General features: G+C 45.2%; 1 protein-coding gene across 1 annotated transcript in view; it reads right to left on the bottom strand.

Moving 5' to 3' along the window:
* RABEP1 (rabaptin, RAB GTPase binding effector protein 1) overlaps nt 1-20,165 on the bottom strand; it is a 58,059-nt gene that overhangs the window by 3,391 nt on the left and 34,503 nt on the right. Inside the window, exons 6-17 of the mRNA XM_048518827.1 lie at nt 19,046-19,181; nt 17,142-17,320; nt 16,145-16,270; nt 12,561-13,025; nt 11,383-11,487; nt 9,982-10,098; nt 8,719-8,817; nt 5,470-5,610; nt 4,389-4,578; nt 3,663-3,718; nt 2,495-2,593; nt 737-853 (exon numbers count right to left, since the gene is read on the bottom strand). Coding sequence (XP_048374784.1) covers nt 737-853; nt 2,495-2,593; nt 3,663-3,718; nt 4,389-4,578; nt 5,470-5,610; nt 8,719-8,817; nt 9,982-10,098; nt 11,383-11,487; nt 12,561-13,025; nt 16,145-16,270; nt 17,142-17,320; nt 19,046-19,181 — 1,830 coding nt within the window. The remainder of the gene's footprint in view (nt 1-736; nt 854-2,494; nt 2,594-3,662; nt 3,719-4,388; nt 4,579-5,469; nt 5,611-8,718; nt 8,818-9,981; nt 10,099-11,382; nt 11,488-12,560; nt 13,026-16,144; nt 16,271-17,141; nt 17,321-19,045; nt 19,182-20,165) is intronic.

A 20,165-nucleotide genomic window follows, 5' to 3' on the forward strand; every position in this document is an offset into this window, starting at 1 on the left:
TGCCTAAACCATAGGTGTCAAACTCGCGGCCCTCCAGATGTTATGGACTACAGCTCCCATCATCCGATGATGGGAACTGTAGTCTATAACATCTGGAGGGCCGCGAATTTGACACCTGTGGCCTAAACCTTCCAAATCAAGTGGCAGTTGGTTAAAGTGTGGGAGAAATTTAATGAATTGATGCAAATTCTAAATTGGTAGGGCTAAGATTTAACATTTAACAAAACAAACTTGGCCATGTAAGGGAGGGCCACAACAAGAAGAGAAGAGTGTGGATTTATATCCCCCCTTTATCTCCTGTAAGGAGACTCAAAGGGGCTTACAATCTCCATTCCCTTCCCACCACAACAAACACCCTGTTAGGTGGGTGGGGCTGAGAGAGCACCGAAAAGCTGTGACTCGCCCAACATCACCCAGCTGGCATGTGTTGGGGTGCACAAGCTAATCTAGTTCACCAGATAAGCCTTCACAGCTCAAGTGGCAGAGCAGGGAATCAAACCCGGTTTTCCAGATTAGAGAGCACATGCTCTTAACCACTACACCACACTGGCTCTCAAGAGCCGAGTACTGACTCATTCGTTCCCACCCGCCCCCCTCACGATCTGCCTAAGTTCACAGAATCAGCGTGGCTGTGATTCTACAGGATCTCATCTGGCGCACCCGCTGCCATCTCCGTAGTTCAGGAGGTCTGCAGCCGAAGCCCGTCTCGGTAAATCCACTGACACGGGTCCCTTACCTGAAGGGTCTGAGAAAGCTTCACAAAGTCTCTCTGCACTTGTTCGCTGACATCCAGCTCCGTCTGCAGTCGTTGAGCTTTATTTTTATCTTCGAACATCACCTGCTCCAGGTTAGCCTAGGTAAGAAACAGGAGTCTTGATCATGCATCATACTGGGCTGTTGGAAACTGACTACACAGGCAGAAATAATTCAGTTCTCTCATACAGGGATACGCCTTATTTTGAATGCTGGTTAATGCCACTAGCCTTGCCTTCACCCATTTCCCTAGTCCCCTCCATCCCCCCCCCACTATTTCACATATCTCCCTACATACAGTAGCCATAAAACTGCATAGCAGCAAAACAACCTACTACAGAAGATCAAACAGTTCATCTAAACCCAGGTCTCATTTTTGATAGCAGCTAGACAGATGCTTCCTGAAACTCCATAAACAATAAGAAGAGTTTGGATTTATACCCCACCTTTCTCTCCTGTAAGGAGACTCAAGGTGGCTTACAAGCTCCTTTGCCCTCCTCTCCCCACAACAGACACCTTGTTAGGTAGGTGGGGCTGAGAGAGTTCAGAATGAACTGGGACTAGCCCAAGGTATGTAGGAGTGCAGAAACACATCTGGTTCACCAGATAAGCCTCTGCCACTCAGATGGAGGAGTGGGGAATCAAACCCGGTTCTCCAGATTAGAATCCACCTGCTCTTAACCACTACACCATGCAAGGCATGGAAACAGTAACGTCACCCTTTTTGATCCAAGCCACTGGTACTCAGGTAGACTGTCTGAATATGGAGGTTCCATTTAGATACCATGGCTAGGGGAGAAACAGCCAACTAATTTTTTATCTTGCCTGCTGTCAAAAGCATTCGAGCCAAGGGCCATCTCCAGTTATTATAGAAGCAGATTTCATAAACGCTAAAAAAGTGTGGTGTCTTTCCTGAGTCTATCAGGTATCAATTTTATTGGGTTACCCTATTCTAATGGGGAGAACCTCTATTCATTCCCTTCATAGTTTTATGAACCTATAACGTGTCCCGTTTTAGAGCTTTATTCTTTTCCCATTGTTTTTTTCTCCACTGTATTTACTATTTCTTGCATTAATACAAAAATTGTGGAAAAGGTGGTCTGGTTTATGAAGAGAAGGGAAATTCTAAGCTGCGAAATGAAGGAACATGAGAACTGAAGGAACGTGAGAACACGCAGATGCTGTTCAGAGGAAGTATCTCCTGATCTCTTCAGATTCAGTAACACTTGGATCCATTGTTCAGCTTGCTGGCTTGATAAAGTGTAGCATGGCCAGAGTTCGTTCTCTCCCTCTTTCTCTTTTTAAATGAAAAAATCCCCAGACATTTCAGCCTTTCCCCACAGGGAAGGTGCTTTAACCCCTTGATCACTCTGGTTGTATTTTTTCACCAGCATGAAAGCCTTTGAGACGGGACAACAGCCAAAACTCTGCATACTATTCCAAGCGCAGCCTCACAATAAAGGTACTGTAAGTCCAACACGAACCCGACTCACCTGTTTTTGGTTTAACTATCTCGGCACACTAAGTTAATATTTTCATTGAGCTATGACCTGCAGCTCTCTTTTCCCAGATAACCAGAGCTGCGGCAGACCTCATCAGGGCATGTGTAAAGTTTTAGTTATTTGCTTCAGGATGCACTGCTGTACGCTCACAGTGAATCTACCTGGCCATTTCAGGGCAATCCTTCTGGAAGGCATTAGACTTCACCACCATGAGTGAGTTGGCATTGTTAACAGGTTACCTTTGCAGCTAATTCCTTCTTCAACTGCTCCTCAAGTTGATTTCTCCTTTCTTGCAAGCTTTCTAGCTGCTGTGTCTTTTCTTGCAAGGTGAACTCCAACTGTGAAATCCAAGAGAAAGAAAGAGTTTGAATGAGGCTCGAAAAATGCACAATTGACCCTGCACGCTTCACCCTTCTTTTGACTTCCTAGGAAAGGCTTTCTGGAAATAAAAACCTTGGCCCCAGCAGCACATCTATTCATCACCAGACATGCCCAAGTATGGGGTCTACAACCTGCAGCTCTCCAGATGTTAATGGACTACAATTCCCATCAGTCCCTGCCAGTCTGGCCAATCAGCCACACAGCCTGGAAAGCCCACAACAACCAGTTGAGTCCAGCTGTGAAAGCCTTCGACAATCTATTGCTTGGCCTTGATGTGCTGGCCTGGATAGCTCCAGGCTCGCCTGATCCTGTCAGATCTCTGAAGCTAAGCAGGGTCAGCCCTGGCAAGTGTTTGGATGGAAGGCCTCCAAGGACTACAGAGGCAGGCAGCGGAAAACCACCTCGGAATGCCTCTTGCCTTGAAAAGCCTGCAGGGTTCCCATAAATTAGCTGTAGCTGATTTATATGGGGATAATTTATCATTGTTATGGTGGATGGAGGTGTTCATTTGACGTTGTCCACTCTCAATATTAGCCGCCTTTAGTGTTCTTTGGGAACAGAGAAGTGGGATAACATTTTTTAAACATGTATAAAAGTGTTTTACTGAGAAGGATAAAGGCAGAACTGGTCGTGTGTTCTGCAGCATCCCCTTCCTCTCCCCTGTTGTTTCATTCAACGTTAGTCATATACAGAACTGTGCTTGAAAGAATCCTCACCGTGATTAAAAACAATGCGCTGGGCCTGCTCAGGAAATGCAGTTGTATTCTGCAGTTCTAAGCAGGTGTGGCTTGAAGTGCCCTTCTTTGCCAGAGGACTGTTAAGTGTCACAGCAACTGGGTGTTTCCCTTTTAATCTCTGCTCCTCAAGTCTTCCTATCATTCTCTTTACTACAGGATGTTAGGTGGCTGAGGACCTATCTCCATGACACACTGTTCCTGAGTCTGCCCAGGGTCCTGGTGGATAGAGACACTTATCTTCCCCATGCCACGCAAAAAAGCACTTCAAGCATCCAAATCAAACCCTTACCTGTTCCTTTTCCACTTTTAGCCTCTCCAGTTCTGCTTTTAGACTGGAAGCAGCAGCTGCAAGAGAGAAGGAAGACATCTATACTATGGTGGGATTTTAACATAACTTTCTCAGAAAGCAGGTTTCATGCAGCTGCATTAGCTGTGCAGAAGCAGATTATATGGAAGAAGCTGTTATTCATCCAGACAGACATCCTTCAAGAACCCTGGTGCTTCTGAAAAAGAGAAAACCCTAACAGCTTTGGGCAATCTAACAGGGCCATCCTAAGGACGGAAGAAGAAGAAGAGTTGGATTTATATCCCCCCTTTCTCTCCTGCAGGAGACTCAAAGGGGCTTACAAACTCCTTGCCCTTCCCCCTCTAACAACAAACACCCTGTGAGGTAGGTGGGGCTGAGAGCTCAGAAAAGCTGTGACTAGCCCAAGGTCACCCAGCTGGCATGTGTTGGAGTGTTGGAGTGTACAGGCTAATCTGAATTCCCCAGACAATTCCCCAGGGAAAGGAGATTGTAAGCCCCTTTGAGTCTCCTTACAGGAGAGAAAGGGGGGGATATAAATCCAAACTCTCTTCTCTTCTTCAAAAGCACCATATACATTCAAAGCAGGATGGTGAAGATGACTGCAAGCAAGGAGGGTGTGTATGTTATCCACTGGCCTCCAGCTTAAGTTTCTAGATCAGTGCTGTGTAAGCTGGTCCCCCTCCAGGCCTCAGACCTGCTCCTTCTCACCTATCTCCTCTTTGCAGTTCTCTATTTCCAGCTGCAACGTCTCTTCTATGTTCTCTTTAAAACACTGTTCGGCTTGAATCTGTTCTTTCAGGAATAAAATTTCTGCCTTCAGTTTTTCTTCGAGGTGATCGGCTGCCGTCCGTACACTAATGATATCTTCGCGGTACTTGAGGACCAGCTCACGGAGTTCCTGAAAGGAACAGAATTTAAAAGGTCACACGCTTACACACCCAATTTCAAGTCAGGCTGCAAGCCAACTATCTCAAAGTCATCTGTTAGGACTGGCAACACCTTTCCAACATCTTAGGCTCTAGAGAGGGGTCTTTCTCAGTACCTAGAACAAGTGGCGTATCTGCCAGAGGAACATGGGTGGTCACATGCCCCTGGGCGCCATATGGGGGTGATGCAAAATTGCCCCCCTCCCCGCGGCTGGCCTCGTCGTAGCAGTAGGAAAAAGAGTATCCTCTCCTAAAGTATCTTGAGTCCTCCAGACTCTCCAGCCCATAGCTCTATGGTTTCATGAGGGAGTGGGGATTAGCACTCCAACATTCCAAACACGAAGAGCCAGAGGCCAAGGGAAGACAAGTTTTCCCTGAAGAGGTGTGCTGCCGCCGGCCAGTAAACCAGCTGTAGGGAGTAAGTTAGCTGGTGAGGGGTGTGGGGATGGGTGTTGCCCTGGACACCATTTTATCCCAGTACGCCTCTGCCTAGAACTGGAGGTGAACTGGACTGAACTTCAGATCTTCTGAATGCAAAACATACATTTTACCACAGAGCCACAATCACTGAGTCCTCCCAGCACACACAGAACCTGCTCAGGATCCTATACACAAAACACACCCAGTTTGGTCCTGTTAAAAAAAGGTTTTAGTGCATCTTTCCCTTCTGCCAGTTAAAAACAGCATGTATTACACTTACACCCCCACAGGAGTGAAAACATCAGCAAGCTATTTAAATGCAAACTGTGCCCCATATCTGAAGAATTCAGTGTCATTTGAAGATGCAAAGGAAAAAAGAGAAACACAAAGTCTAATATGAATCGTAGCCATTACAGCTAATCCATCTACAAGGAAAACCCTACCTCACTGGATTCTGGAAGAATGAAATCTTCGGCCTGTTGCAAAGAGATATGCAGGCAATGTTTCCCTTGAAGGCTCTCGTTGTCTTTCTGGAGCCTCACCAACTCCTCGGAGACACGCTCCCGGGACTGCATCAGGACCGCCTCCAGGGAAGAAACGAAGATGTAAAAATGATGGTTCTGAACAGACTACCTCTGAGCTGGCCATTTCATTCTCAGTGCTTTTGAAATTTGCAAGCAATAAAACATTTACTGTATGAACTGCACAGCAGATGGAATCAACATGGACAAAAGTCCTTGCCTTGTGCCCCGTTTTGTGAAGGCTTCCTCCCATGATCCAGATTAAGAACGATGAGAGACTCATCTTAAGCAATGTTCAGGCATGAGGGGAAGCTAATCGTTACTTTAAAAATGAATACCCCAAACACACTCTTAGCAAACAGCTTCTGCAATGCCTTTCAAAGCAGATAATGAAAACAAAACAACCAACAGCACACCCAAAGAGACAATTAGCCCCGCCCCAAACACCATCAGTAAAAGTCCGCTAAATTCAACCAACGGCCTCTACAAACAAAAGAAGCTTTCAACCAAGGCTGAAAGTTAGAGGGGCCAGCTGAGCTGTTGAGGAGGGGGAGTTTGGCGGAAGAGAAGCTGCTGCAGAGAAGGCGCCATCTTTAACGTCCCCCTCACTGGACTTCCGAGGGACTTGGCCTGTTATCTTAATTGACGGACAGGCTCCCTTTCTGTTTCTCGGCCATTCCTCAAGTTGGGCTTTAAAAGACAATAAGCCAGCACTTGGGATTGTGCTTGGAAGCGAATGGGCAACCAGCGGCAGTCTTTCCACACTGGCCAGAGGCGGCCGTAACAACTTGTGCCGCTCAGCAATCTCGCTGCACAATCTGTGCTAACTGAAGCATCCAAACAGCCTTCGAGGAGTTCCCACATACAGCGTATTGCAGTAGCCCAGTTAAGATGATATCAGAGCAGGGATAAATGCATCTCGTGGAAATGAACAAAATGCAGTAAAAAAAACCGTACACCACCTCTATCAACAAGATTATCAACATAACTCATATAATGTGCTAATTTCATGTCTTGTGTAACAACCTAGAACCACATGCAAACCTCAGGCTGAGTCAGTATCACTTATTCACACTTATTGGGTTCACTGATTCCAATTATATTGCTTTCATTAACGCTAGTTTCTACATACTTGTTGTATCCCTTGTGCCTGAGCTAAGTGCCAAATGTTTCTTTCCTTGAAGGAAAGAAACTAGCGTTAATGAAAGCAATATAATTGGAATCAGTGAACCCAATAACTGGCAAGCGATACCGATGAAGTGAACAAGTCACCACAAAACAGGAATTTACCAGGGAACCCATCTCTCGGGTGTTATAAGGACTTGGCCCAACGTTACTTGTGTTTTGAGAGTGCAGTCGGGCACAAGTATTTGTCTTTCGGATGTTATATGGTATTGTTCAATTCGCATACGGGGTGTGGATTCTTGCACTTGCTATTTTTTTTTTTGTATATGGTTCTATGCTGTTACACAAGACTTATTAGATTAGCACATTATATGAGTTATGTTTATAATCTTGTTTGCAGCCACGATGTCGCAGGGGTTTTTTTTGGATCGCATGAATGCATCTGGATCATGTTTATCGCCCAGCGGCTGCACGAAAGCAGCAGCCCTCTGAGCAAACGAACCACAAAGAACCCCCAACTGACTGGACCAAAAAGATCGGCACCATTAAATTCCCAATCTAACAGGCAGCTTTTGATCAAAAACTACAAAACGAAGGGCATCTGTGGTTCACTTGGCAAGCAGGACAGACAACTTGGGGTTTTCAAGGTCAGATATCTCTGCTTCCTCAAATAACTTTGCCTTTTTATAGCTTTAGCAAGTTTGATAGTAACAGTTGTTTAAAAATCTACTTTAAAAGGCACAATTTAATGACTCCTACTGGCATAACTCCATCTGATTACATGAAGTGAAGGAATTCAAAAGTGCACATTTCTAGGAAGACAGTGTGTGGAACTGAAAGTGTGACATGACGCAGAAAGAAACTAAAACACAGTTCTCTTCAGGGTTTATGCTTGACAGGTGACTTCTAGAAGGCAGATCTACAGAGTTGAAAAGCTGGCAAACATGGTCCCAAGACTATTTAGGCTGCTGTAAACTGTCTAGATCACGGCCAGAACCATGTAAGGCTGAGGCAGTATCTGTGGTCCACTAGTGTTTGAAAGGCCTGGCAGGAAAGCTGGCTGTGAAATGCTACATGTGATCCAGCCAGTGGTAGGTTCCACTGAAGATGGAGCTGCCCCACAGATGCCACTAGAGTCTCCCTACACACAGTTTCCACTCCCAGAAGTTCTAAGTCATCACAAGAGCCAGCATGGTGTAGTGGTTAAGAGCAGGTACGCTCTAATCTGAAGAACCGGGCTTGATTCCCTGCTCTACCACTTGAGCTGTGGAGGCTTATCTGGTGAACTTATCTTGCGCACTCCAACACATGCCAGCTGGGTGACCTTGGGCTAGTCACAGTTCTTTGGAGGTCTCTCAGCCCTACCCACCTCACAGGGTGTTTGTTGTGGGGGGGGGAGGGAAAGGAGATTGTAAGCCCCTTTGAGTCTCCTTACAGGAGAGAAAGGGGGATATAAATCCAAACTCCTCTTCTTCTTCTTAAGGCCCCAAATGTATCATCCTGAATTTACATCCTGAATTTGGCACCTTAGGCCCACAACTGAACTACCTCTCTCATCATCTGTATGAAAGGCAGGGACAGAGCCCAGCTTCTGTTTTCCCTTTTCTTTCAGCAAACAAACATGGTTAGGGGTGAGGGTGGGCACAAAGGGCGCTGTTGGGTCTGCGCCTACTTTGCTTGATGCTCAGACCACAGGGCAGCTGTCAATCAGGCTACTTTCCCCCTCATTTCGGCATCAGCACCATCCTCCCCTGTGATTTCCTGAGGATGCTTGGCCACTTCTTTTCCGCAGCCACAAACCTCTGGCTCTACCAACTCCACCTACCACTGGCTGAAAAGTGGGAACAACGGAATGGACACACAACCACTCGATGACCTACAACTTCCTTAGTGTTCTTCCACATACAGTTAGAGATGTCCTTCTATGTAACTAGCCTGGAATAACTGCTCATCAGGGCTAAGTGAAGGTGAAATGGATGAATAACAGTAGATGAATGAGGTCATGAGATTGTTGAAACAGACATATTTTTAAAAGCACCTCTTTACCATTTGGTCCTGGACATCTCGCTTAGCTTGAGAAAACGACTGCTGCAATTCGCCAAGTAAAGTCTCAGACTCCTGAGCTCTGACGATCAGTAAAGAGATCTATCAAATGGGGAGGAAAAACTTGATCAGCACCATTATAAATGCAATGGATTTCAATGTCAAATTTGGCAGCAGAGGACAGGAGTTGCAATAACGGGTAGTGGAGCAGTTCAGCAATGAAGCCAGCTGTTTAGGAAGTTGGTGAGCTCCTCCTTCATCTCTGGCAGTCTTCCAGAAACAGCTGGATGAAGACTTGCCAGGGATGCTCTAGGCCAGTGGTTCTCAACCTGGGGGTCAGGACCCCCTTGGGAGTCGAACGACCCTCTTACAGGGGTCACCTAAGACCTTCGGAAAATGGTCTTTTTATATTTTATATATACCAATTTTATGGTTGGGGGTCACCACAACATGAGGAACTGTATTAAAGGGAGGTTGAGAACCACTGCTCTAGGCTGATTCTGAAATGAGCTGGGGGTTGGACTAGATCAGTGGTGGCGAACCTATGGCACGAGTGCCAAAGGTGGCACTCAGAGCCGTCTCTGTGGGCACACGCAAACAGAGTGCCTCCCCGACACACATCTAGGCTGGCTTGGCCTACTGGGCTTGATTATTAGCATTATTAGCATTAGCTAATTGATTATTAGCATTAAACCTAAGACCTAGTTTTGGGGAAGCAGTGTAAGTAACCCTGTTAAGCGCTGTTAAACCCCACTGATTTTCATGAGAAGAACTAAAGCGTGATCCTTTACCTGGGAGTAAGCTCAGTTGCTGGCAATGGGGCTTGCTTCTGAATAAACCCTCCTAGGGTCGTGATTCACCCGTTGGAAGAGTTGCACGGTTGCTTCAAAGCAAAGCCACCGACTACCACCAAGCTTACTCTCGAGTAACGCATGCCTTGGAGCCAACCGTTTTTTCTAAACTAAAACCTCAGTATTCAGGTTAAATTGCCGTGTTATCAGTTTGCGATAAATAAGTGGGTTTTGGGTTGCAGTTTGGGCACTCGGCCTCAAAAAGGTTCGCCATCGCTGGACTAGATGGCCTGTATGGCCCTTTCCAACTTCATCATTCTATTCTAATTCTCCAAAGTGTGGTTTAAAAGCTATGTATGCGTTGCTATCTCACTAGCTCCAGCGTAAACAAAACCAAGGGTCCAAGCCTGTGACACCCTCATGCCCGGCCGTCGCTCTCAAATTGAGGTTTTCTTTCCCTGCCGCTGTTCTGCACCTGACTTTCTGACTCCTCGGTGCTTTGCTTCAGGCGTTCCTCCAGCTCCTGTTTCTCCTGCATCGTTTTTTCTAGCTGATCGTTGGCCTGTCTCAGCATCATCTGGAGCTTCTTCACCTAAGTGGTCAGGATGAGAATGCAACATAAATATCCTTTCTGCTATATATAAAAAAAAGAGATGATATGTCCCCTCAACTTGAAAGCTGTGAAAGCATCTGGAGTGCAGAGTTCAGCATGTGAAAAAGCCATGAATTAATGATCAGGTTAAACTTGTGTGGTTTTAAAGGAAGTCTGGCTGAAGCCAATGACCTCTGGAGAAGACCATCTTTTCAGTGGCGTAGTGGTTAAGAGCAGGTGCACTCTAATCTGGAGAACCGGGTTCTATTCCCAGCTCTGCCACTTGAGCTGTGGAGGCTTATCTGGGGAACTAGACTAGCCTGTGCACTCCAACACATGCCATCTGTGTGTGACCTTGGGCTAGTCACAGCTCTTTGGAGCTCTCTCAGCCCCACCCACCTCACACGGTGTTTGTTGTGGTGGGAAGGGAATGGAGATTGTAAACCCCTTTGAGTCTCCTTACAGGAGATAAAGGGGGGATATAATCCACACTCTTCTCTTCTTCTTGTGGCCCTTTCTTACATGGCCAAGTTTGTTTTGTTAAATGTTAAATCTTAGCCCTACCAATTCATTAATTCATTAATGGGGGGGGGGAAGGAAAGGAGATTGTAAGCCCCTTTGAGTCTCCTTACAGGAGAGAAAGGGGGGACATAAACCCAAACTCCTCCTCTTCCAACATCACCAAACTCTGAGTTTGGATTTATATCCCACCTTTCTCTCCTGCAAGGAGACTCAAGGTGGCTTACAAGCTCCTTACCCTTCCTCTCCCCACAACAGAACCTTGTGAGGTAGGTGGGGCTGAGAGAGTTCTGAGAGAACTGAGACTGGCCCAAGATTACCTAGCAGGCTTCATGTGTAGGAGTGGGGAAACAAGCCCGGTTCACCAGATTAGAGTCCACTGCTAATGCAAACCCAGTTCTCCAGATTAAAGTCCACAGGTCTTAACCACTACACCACGCTGGCTCTCAGAACTCTCTTAGCCCCACCTACCTCACAAGGTGTCTGTTGTGGTAAGGTGATTGTAAGCCACTTACAGATTCCTTAAAGGTAGAGAAAAGAGGGGTATAAAAACCGGACTCTTTTTAAAAATCAAAACACTGTAGTAAATTTCATTTCTGTTTTCCTGTCCAGGAATCCTCTCCAGGAATCACTTTTACCCTATCAGCTTCACTTGACCATATCTAGTTCACAATCTAGTATTTAGGGCTGAACCATAAACACCTCTCATATCTATCGACTTTAAATCCATGGCATTCTGCCAAAAGACCACCTGTCGGTACTCACCTGATCCCTCATCTCGGCCTCCTGGATCTGGATTCCTTGCAGTTGCTTTTCATAATTGGAGCACATGTCACAGCGCCTGCCCAGCTTGTTCCCTGCGTTTTGCACCTGGAGAGCACAAAAAGACGTTACTTGCTGGGGGAAATTGCGCATCTACAAAGTAATATGGCCAGAGCTGAACAGTTGTGAGATCCAAAAATCCCATCGATGGAGCTTCAGTGATTTCTTGTAAAATGCAACTATCTTGGTTTGGTTTGGGGTTTACCCCACGTTGTTTTTTTCCCCAACCGGGAATATCCCTTGAAAATCACAACTGGCCCCATTAGCAAAATATATAGGTCCTAATTATATAAGTGCCTGGAAGTTTGTCCCCAATGGGGCTGTTTCAGGGTGGAGAAACTGTGTGGGGAAGACAGCTAACACCAGCATCCTGGCGCTATGATCCTGACCTGGAGAGAGTCCCCACATGGCTGGTAATAGTATTTTAAATGATGCTGAGAGCGCCATTCACAGAACTCCCTAGTACCTCAATCTGGTTTGGACTTCAGGTTGAGAATTCTGGTAGGGGCAAAGTGCCCTTTTGAGCATGGGCATTTTCTGTGGCTATGAAGGCCCAGTGCAAGCAACCTAAGTCTGTGGAATCAAATTATTTGCTCCTGTATGTTTTATAATGTAAACCCACTTGGATCTCAGTGTGGTAAGTTTAGAGGAGATTAGAAAACGCTTGCTTGTTCAGCAAAATAGTTTGAAACTTCCTGCCCTGGAGAGTTGCAAGAGAAGATGATTTGGAATTTATATCCCCCCTTTCTCTCCTGTAAGGAGACTCAAAGGGGCTTACAACCTTTCCTTTCCCACCTTCCACAATAAACACCCTAGGAGGTGGATGGGGCTGAGAGAGCTCCAAAGAACTGTGACTAGCCCCAGGTCACCCAGCTGGCATGTGTTGGAGTGCACATGCTAATCTGGTTCACCAGATAAGCCTCCACAGCTCAAGTGGCAGAGCGGGGAATCAAAGCCGGTCCCCCAGATTAGAGTGCATATGCTCTTAACCACTACACCACACTGGCTGAAATGATAAAGCCCCAAGCATTTAAACTGCCGCACTTTTGGCAATTCCCACGACATCTTCTTCCACAGCAATGATCCTCCAGTAGGGTAAAGGTAGGAGATGCAAAGCTTACCTCTTTCTGAAGGAGATTCCACTCCATTTCACTAACTAAGCGGTAACCGCTAGGGGAGACGTAAGCACTTTCTACACTCTGCGTAATGCTGGAGAGAAGGGAGGCTGTCTCTTCCTGCTCCGGCGTCATCGCTTTGATCGCTTTCTCCTGGTCTTTGGTTAACATAAACCCGCTGGGCATTTGCAGAGAGCCGAGGGAAGCCGTGTCAAAGTTCTCGGACACGGAGTCCGCCCCAACCAGAGGCCCAAAGTCAGATTCGTCAAGGTTCCCGGCGGATTTGGCTTTGTTGTTGTAGCCTAGCGTTTTGGACTGCAAGGACCCAGACACCCCCAAGCTGTCCGTCGACTGGGCCCTCCGCAAGCCTTCTTTAAACATATCGTTGTCCGACTTGAGGGATTCTCCCGAGGACAGCAGCGCATCTGTGTCAAGCGAGTGAACTGAGCCATGAGTGCTATTTACATGCTCCTTTGGTTTAAAGACAAAAATAAAAGACTCTTAGGTTCTGGGTAAAGCTGTGGACATAGACAGTTGCTCTGGATATGGAATCACACCAAGTCCGCCCACTCCATCAGCAGCTCTAGGAGCTACCTTGTAAGCATTTGGCTCCCAGTTGAGTTCCGAATCATCCACAAGGTATTGGTGTTAACCTTTAAGGCCTTACGCGGCCTGGGACCTTCGTACCTGCGGGACCGTCTTACCCCAAATGTCCCTACACAACTTCTGTGTTTGGCAGAGGCCAATCTACTGGTGGTCCCCGGCCCCTTGATGATGCGGCTGGCCTCCATGCAGGCCAGGGCCTTTATAGCCCTGGCCCCTGCCTGGTGGAACTCTCTTCCTCCAGCTGTCCGGGCCCTGCGGGATCTCGGTAAGTTCCGCAGGGCCTGTGAGTTGCTCCACCGGGCCATTGGGGGGGCCGGCCGCTGATGTGCACCCCCCTTCTTGTTCTCCTTTACATCTTGGGTCCCTTAACATCTATGGGGCCCACTGTTCCCCCTCTTGGGAGGGTTTTTACGAGGGTTTTAATGTTGGATGCCGCCAATTTTGAATCGCTGTATTTTAATGGGGTTTTAATTTATGGTTAATGGAGCCTATATTATTTATATTTGTAATTGACTATGTGCTCCACTTGTCTTCTTGTTATTTTATGTTGTGCACCGCCCAGAGCCCTGCGGAGGAGGGGCGGTATATACAATCAATCAATCAATCAATCAATCAATCAATCAATCAATCAATCAATCAATCAATCAATGTAGGCCCCTTCTGCACAGGCAGAATAATGCACTTTCAAGCCACTTCGCAGCTGGATTTTACTGCACGAAATAGAAAATCACCCAGCAAGCTCCACAGCAGAGTGGAGATTCAAACCCGGGTTTCCCAGATCATAGTCAGACATTGGGTGTTTTCCTGTTAGCAACAACTGTTTGTCCCAATTTCTGAAAATTAGGGATTACACTTTGGGATTCCTACCTAGATCACATGAACAAACTTGGGCTTTTTTTACATACACCTCTAGAATTAGGTTTTCATACTGGAAAGCAATGGCAGTACAAGTTACTTAAATCACCAGTTTTCATCTTCCTGGCACTAGGTCTCTAGCTGGTTTTTGTAGGAAGCAGGGATACGACACATTTTGACTGAAGCAACAGAAAACCTTCTTAAGGCTTTAACTCTCATTCTAAAAGCACCGTTTTCTAGTGCAACTAGTTAAAACACCAGGAACGCATGGAGAGGCCAAGCAGACTGGTGGGTGCTAATAAGCAAGGGAACTCCTTCGAGAACCCATGAGAAGTGAATCCCGTTAAGATGTCCTGGGCAAAGGCTGTGCACAGCTAGCTCGCGTTAAAATGAAGACAATGTGTTTGCAATCAAAGACATTATTTTTTGTCGCACACAAATCAAAGCCAAAAGCAACGAGGAAGTAAGACAACACTGAACGCATCTACACACACCATGCAAATCAGCCTTTTTATAATGAAGAGGAGAATGAAATAATTTGCAGTGGGCCAAGAGTAGCTGTTGAAGTGAAACAAATATGGCTTTTTAAAAGAGAGACCTACAGAAAACTGGCACAACAAAACCGTACTAGGCAATAAAGTTAGAACAATGACGACATCCAAGCCAAAAGTTCTTCATCTTCGGCTTCCTATCCTGCCCAATGTACTCATTTGACCTCATAAATGGTGGTGTCGTATTGTACTGACTTTAAATTCCAAGACAGTCCCCACTGCTATCTGAAATCAGATTCCCCAATCAGCCAGACTTGTCGCATGCAGAAGGGAAAAAGCTTTTAAGCTTCAACAAAGAGCAAATAAGGCCCCAGTGGCATTTGTTGGCGACAATCATTCTTGCTGCGCCTTCTGAGACAAGCTGAAGGAAAAAGGAGAGGGAAGATGGATCTATTTGTGGGTTTAAGGTCTGAGAGGAAACAGAAATCCCACAGAAAGTAGGCATCCTGACCACCAGCAAGCACTTTCAGCTTAAATGAATAAACTGGATTTACTGAGATCTAGTAAAAAGGTAAACTGACACTGCCTACACCAGGAATCCTGCTTTGCCCCCAGTCGTTCTTCCAGAAACTACGAAAAACCTCTATTTCAAATGGCATTTGCCAGTTTTATCATCGATCCAGTTTAATCTTTTCAATATCCCCCACTGGGATTAACATTTGCTGATTTTATAGTTTTATTCTCTGCCATGATAGCTGCCATTCTGCATCGCAGAAACACCCAAATAGCCAAGTCCTCCCCCTTTCTAAAACAGGCAGACTACTGCTGTTGGGGAGAAAAGAAAATAACCAAGAGCAGACAAAGAACCTGGAAATTGGAAAGGGTACAAAAGAAAACCAGGGAAGTTATAGAATAGGAAACAGAAATTAGATGCAGATAGAGATAGAAAGAGAAATTAAAGTTACGTTCTCCCAGCTCAAGCAACGCACAACTGCTCTGCCATCAGGTAGGAAGAGAACTGAGGTGGGTAGTGGCCACAGGATACAGGAAGCAGAAAAAAGTCTAGTGGGAGAAAGATGAATTTTCTAAAATGTAGCTCCTTTAGAATTTTCTAAAGTGTTCTATTCAGAGAACGTAATTGCCCCAGGAGGTATCACAGGTAGGGCTATGCCTGCCACAGTGATTGTCCACATATTCATGAGGATGCCTAATGTGTATAATGACCCATTGGCTAGAACTAAATTCTCCAATGCATGTTAGATTGTAAAAGAAAAATGTGGGGAGGGAACGAAACAAAAATCTCTGTTTGAAAGGGAAGAAAGGATGAGCCCTCAAGAAATGTACATTTTTTAAAACGGAATCTGTGCTTGGCATAATTTAGTGCCTATTTCTGCTTTAATACTGCAGCTGAGGGAGGGGCTGAATGCCACATGTCCAAAATAATTCAATAGCTGTCAATTTCCTGGGAGGAATCTGGAATCAGGTGGCATTTGGGTCCTCAACATATTGTAGTTTATTGTCACTGGAGTGACAAATCTGACTTATTTTGTTAGCAGAAAACACTGACTTGGAATCAAAGAATTCCTCAGTAATATACACACCCCAATGTGGGAAATGTGCTATGAATACTTGCTGTACCTCTTCGCCAGGAAACTGTGGGAGGGATTCGTCATGGGCTATGGAACACACAGCTTTTGATTCATCATTGGTGCCTTTCTGTTTGTCTTCCTTCCTTTTACGAAGTCTTCGTTGTTCTTCGTCTTCCTAGAAATGAGTAATAAATAAAAGCGTTTTCACGTTCTTATGTCGCAAATTCATAGATTAAACTTAATATGTACAGGCAACTTGCGCGGAGTGCGCTTTTACATGGGGAAGTTATTTGGAAGGTCCCGAAGGTGAAAAAAATTATGAACTGTAGATGAATGCTGTGTGGGGTACACCAATGGGACTCCTCTCCTTCAGGATTGTGGTTTCTTCCAACCCTATGATTCTACATGTTAAAAAGCACATCTTGAATGAATGTTAGCCAGTGACATTGCTCACAGAAGTGAATGCTATCTGAAGCAAGTATATAGTTCACAAATATCAACATCTAAGTATATTAAGTGTCACGGCACTCTGAAATTGTTGGATGAACCATTTACACGTCAATAAAATTGAAGCATCCCTCTTGGTAGCGTGTGGAAGTAAGCTGGCTTTGGGTGACCTAAAGCCATCCAGTCTGCGTCCAGTTGTGTAATGGAATGTCCAGTCATGATTTGCCTGAAGATCAGAGGCTTAATTAAGGCTTCAAGTCCTCAAAAGGAAAACTGACGCCATCTCTAAAGGGAATCAAGTTCTACGAGAGATTACCTTTTATGTTTAAGGTGGGGAGGGGATGGAATGGATGTGGGGGTGGCTTTAACCTTTTTTTCCCCTATGGGGTGTTTTTTTGCAGTTCATTTTTATGGGTATAGTAAGAATTTTCCATGGGATTAATGCTAACGAGGCCAAGAGGATACTTGGTCAGACCCGTCCGCTGAATGAAATATTCTGTATTGCCTGTTTTTAAAACCTTATAAAAGCAATTAAAAAAAAAATAAAGCTGTTAAAACTTGGTTAAATTAACACGACAGGAGCTGTCGCAGTCCCTAACCTGATCTTTCTTCTTTAGTTCTTCAACTTGGCGGAGCTGTTCCGAAGTCAACACAATTTCCATCCGTTGCATGTCCCTCATCAGCAAGCGCTGGGACTCCAAGAACTGGTCGTTGGCTTTTTGCCACGTGTGTTTCAACTGGTTGTGCTGTTGCCTTTCTTGTTCGAGCAGGTGACAGACTGCACAAGGAGCAAAACAGAATCCCAACAGGCCAGCGCTTTAATGGTTATAGCTCGCTGTACTCTCTCCTCTCTTCCACATATAACGATATGTCCAGATAGTAAGGTTTGCATTATCCGCGTTTCCCCGAAAATAAGACAGGGTCTTATATTAATTTTTGCACCAAAAGATGTGTTAGGTCTTATTTTCAAGGGATGTCTTTTTTTCCTCATGATTTTGCACCCCTCATGTGACCAGATCAGCTGCGCCGGGGAATCTGTAACTAGGGCTTATTTTTGGAGTAGGGCTTATATTTCAAGCATCTTCCAAAAATCCTGAAAAATCATGGTAGGGCTTATTTTCAGGGTAGGTCTTATTTCCAAGGAAACAGGGTAGTATGCTGTTGCCCACCTAGATTCTCTGCCTCTCAGTAACTGTTTTTATAGATCAAGAAACAAGCAATTTACATGGAGGCCGTCTTCATGACAACCTTTGCAGAACCATAGAAGGCATGTTGCTTATCTCATATTCTTGTCAGAATTCAGTTCTTAACCTGTTAATTGCTATCTGCACAGAGACAGGTGGAGCTTTGCCCCCAAAAGATTTTATTTTATATTCTGGCAGAGAGGAAAGGCAACAGGAAGTTAAGAAGAAGAAGAGTTTGGATTTATACCCCACCTTTCTCTCCTATAAGGAGACTCAAGGTGGCTTACAAGCTCCTTTCCCTTCCTCTCCCCACAACAGACACCCTTGTGAGATAGGTGTGGCTGAGAGAGTTCAGAAAAACCTGTGACTAGCCCAAGGACACCCCGCAGGAATGTAGGAGTGTGGAAATACATCTGGTTCACCAGATAAACCTCTGTCACTCAGGTGGAGGAGAGGAGAATCAAATTCAGTTTTCCAGATTAGAATCAACCTGCTCTTAACGACTACACCATGCTGGAAAGTACAGGCTTGTACACTTAACTGTATATAAAGCCTTCCAGTATGGGATAAGAATAATGGACTTCAAATAAGATATGGATATTGAGGTACAATGTGAAAGTGCTGTCACACAGATGTTCTGGGAGACAGCTCCAGGCATAACGGGAAAGCAACTACCACCAAATGCTATTATCATCCTGTTATTCTGCAAACCGTATTATCCTACCATTGTTAAACTGTGTTCCAGTCCCTATTTCATTTTTGAACATGGATTTTGCTTCTCATGCTTGTTTCATAAATAATAAGTTTACTGCAGTTCAGTATAGTGGTCAACCATTGGTATCCCATTTCAACCAAGCATGATGTTGACACACCACTACAAATGGAGTCTAACTCAATAAACCCAATACAGGTAATTAACTTGACTGTCAAAACACATTGAACACCTTCCGGAGTTTCTGGGTCTGCAAAGAGTCCTAAATGAATAAACTTCTAAACATGTAACAGAACGTAGGTAAATATTCAATGTCGAGGTTCTAAAATGCAAGGGAAGCAACTGCAAATATCTATACCAGGGGTCTCCAACCCTGGCACTTCAGATGTTCATGGACTACAATTCCCATCAGCCCCATGCTGGCATGGCTAATTAGATAGTCATTCTTGCTGCCAAGTATTGTCTTGTGATATAGGATGTCACACAGAAAGAAAGGGCAGATTTTGGGAACCACAAGGAGCATAGATGGCTGCCTATCCCTTCCTCAGCAACCTCTAGGTATAGTTGTTGCCCCTACTGTGTTTTCAGAACAGAGATAAATCCATACCTTCATGAAGTTCCTTCCGTAATTTTTCTGCATCTTCCTGTAGAACAGACTTTTGAGTGTTTAAAACAGCCACGTACATTTCTAGATCAGTCCTACAGGATTTCTCAGCTTCCAAATAATGATTCAGTTCCTTAACCTGAAACACACAGACATATATAGAAAAAGACTGTAAGTCATGCATGTTTTGTTTTTAAGGTTGATAGCTTGCACACGGAGAGGTGGGGGGTTTCACATCTGCTCAACAAAACTCAAGAACATTTCTAAAAATTATGAACGCTGGTCACAGGTCTCAGCCAAGTTCTTCATTCACAAATTACTACAGTCGTAGATACAGCCCACAAACGTTTCCAGGCACATTGGATAGCGATGAACACACTCAAGGCAGTAACTTTCAAGCTGTTATTGTTTGCCGTCGAAAGCCCAAACAGCTTCAGTGCTAAAAGCCCATCATCAGCTATTTTGTATTAAGGTTAACAAGCCATTAGAACTGCATTAACATTAAGTCAGCGTAATATATCTTTAAATGCTGAAAACTAACAACCCGCTGTGCTTGCCAACACCATCAGTGCTGACATGCAGGAGCCAAAGCACGTTAGGCAGATCTGGAGAACCTTCCCCTTTGCTCTTTACAACACTACAGAGACTGGGAAGTATGCTAGCAGTTCAACAGATGCACACCCATGGCCAATTTCTGAAAGTACACACATAAACACATATAGACACGCACAAAATGCAGGAGTGAACGGTCTGCACTTTGTATTGTCGAACGCTTTCACGGCCGGATTCAACTGGTTGTGGTGGGTTTTCCGGGCTGTGTGGCCGTGGTCTGGTGGATCTCGTTCCGAACATTTCGCCTGCATCTGTGGTTGGCATCTTCAGAGGTGTATCACAGAGGGAAGTCTGTTACACACTGTGTCCAGAGAAAAGGGAATGTTTGCGGTATATATTGTCCATGTTCCAGGGTAGGGAACCAATCCGTAAGTGTTTGGGTAGAACTTGTTATGCAAAGATGTGTCTGGTTGGTGCCAGACACAGATGCAGGCAAAACGTTAGGAGCAAGATCCACCAGACCACGGCCACACAGCCCGGAAAACCCACCACAACCGGTCTGCACTTTGCC

The sequence above is a fragment of the Sphaerodactylus townsendi genome, linkage group LG16 (assembly GCF_021028975.2).
Source record: "Sphaerodactylus townsendi isolate TG3544 linkage group LG16, MPM_Stown_v2.3, whole genome shotgun sequence".
Classification (NCBI taxonomy): Eukaryota; Metazoa; Chordata; class Lepidosauria; order Squamata; family Sphaerodactylidae; genus Sphaerodactylus; species Sphaerodactylus townsendi.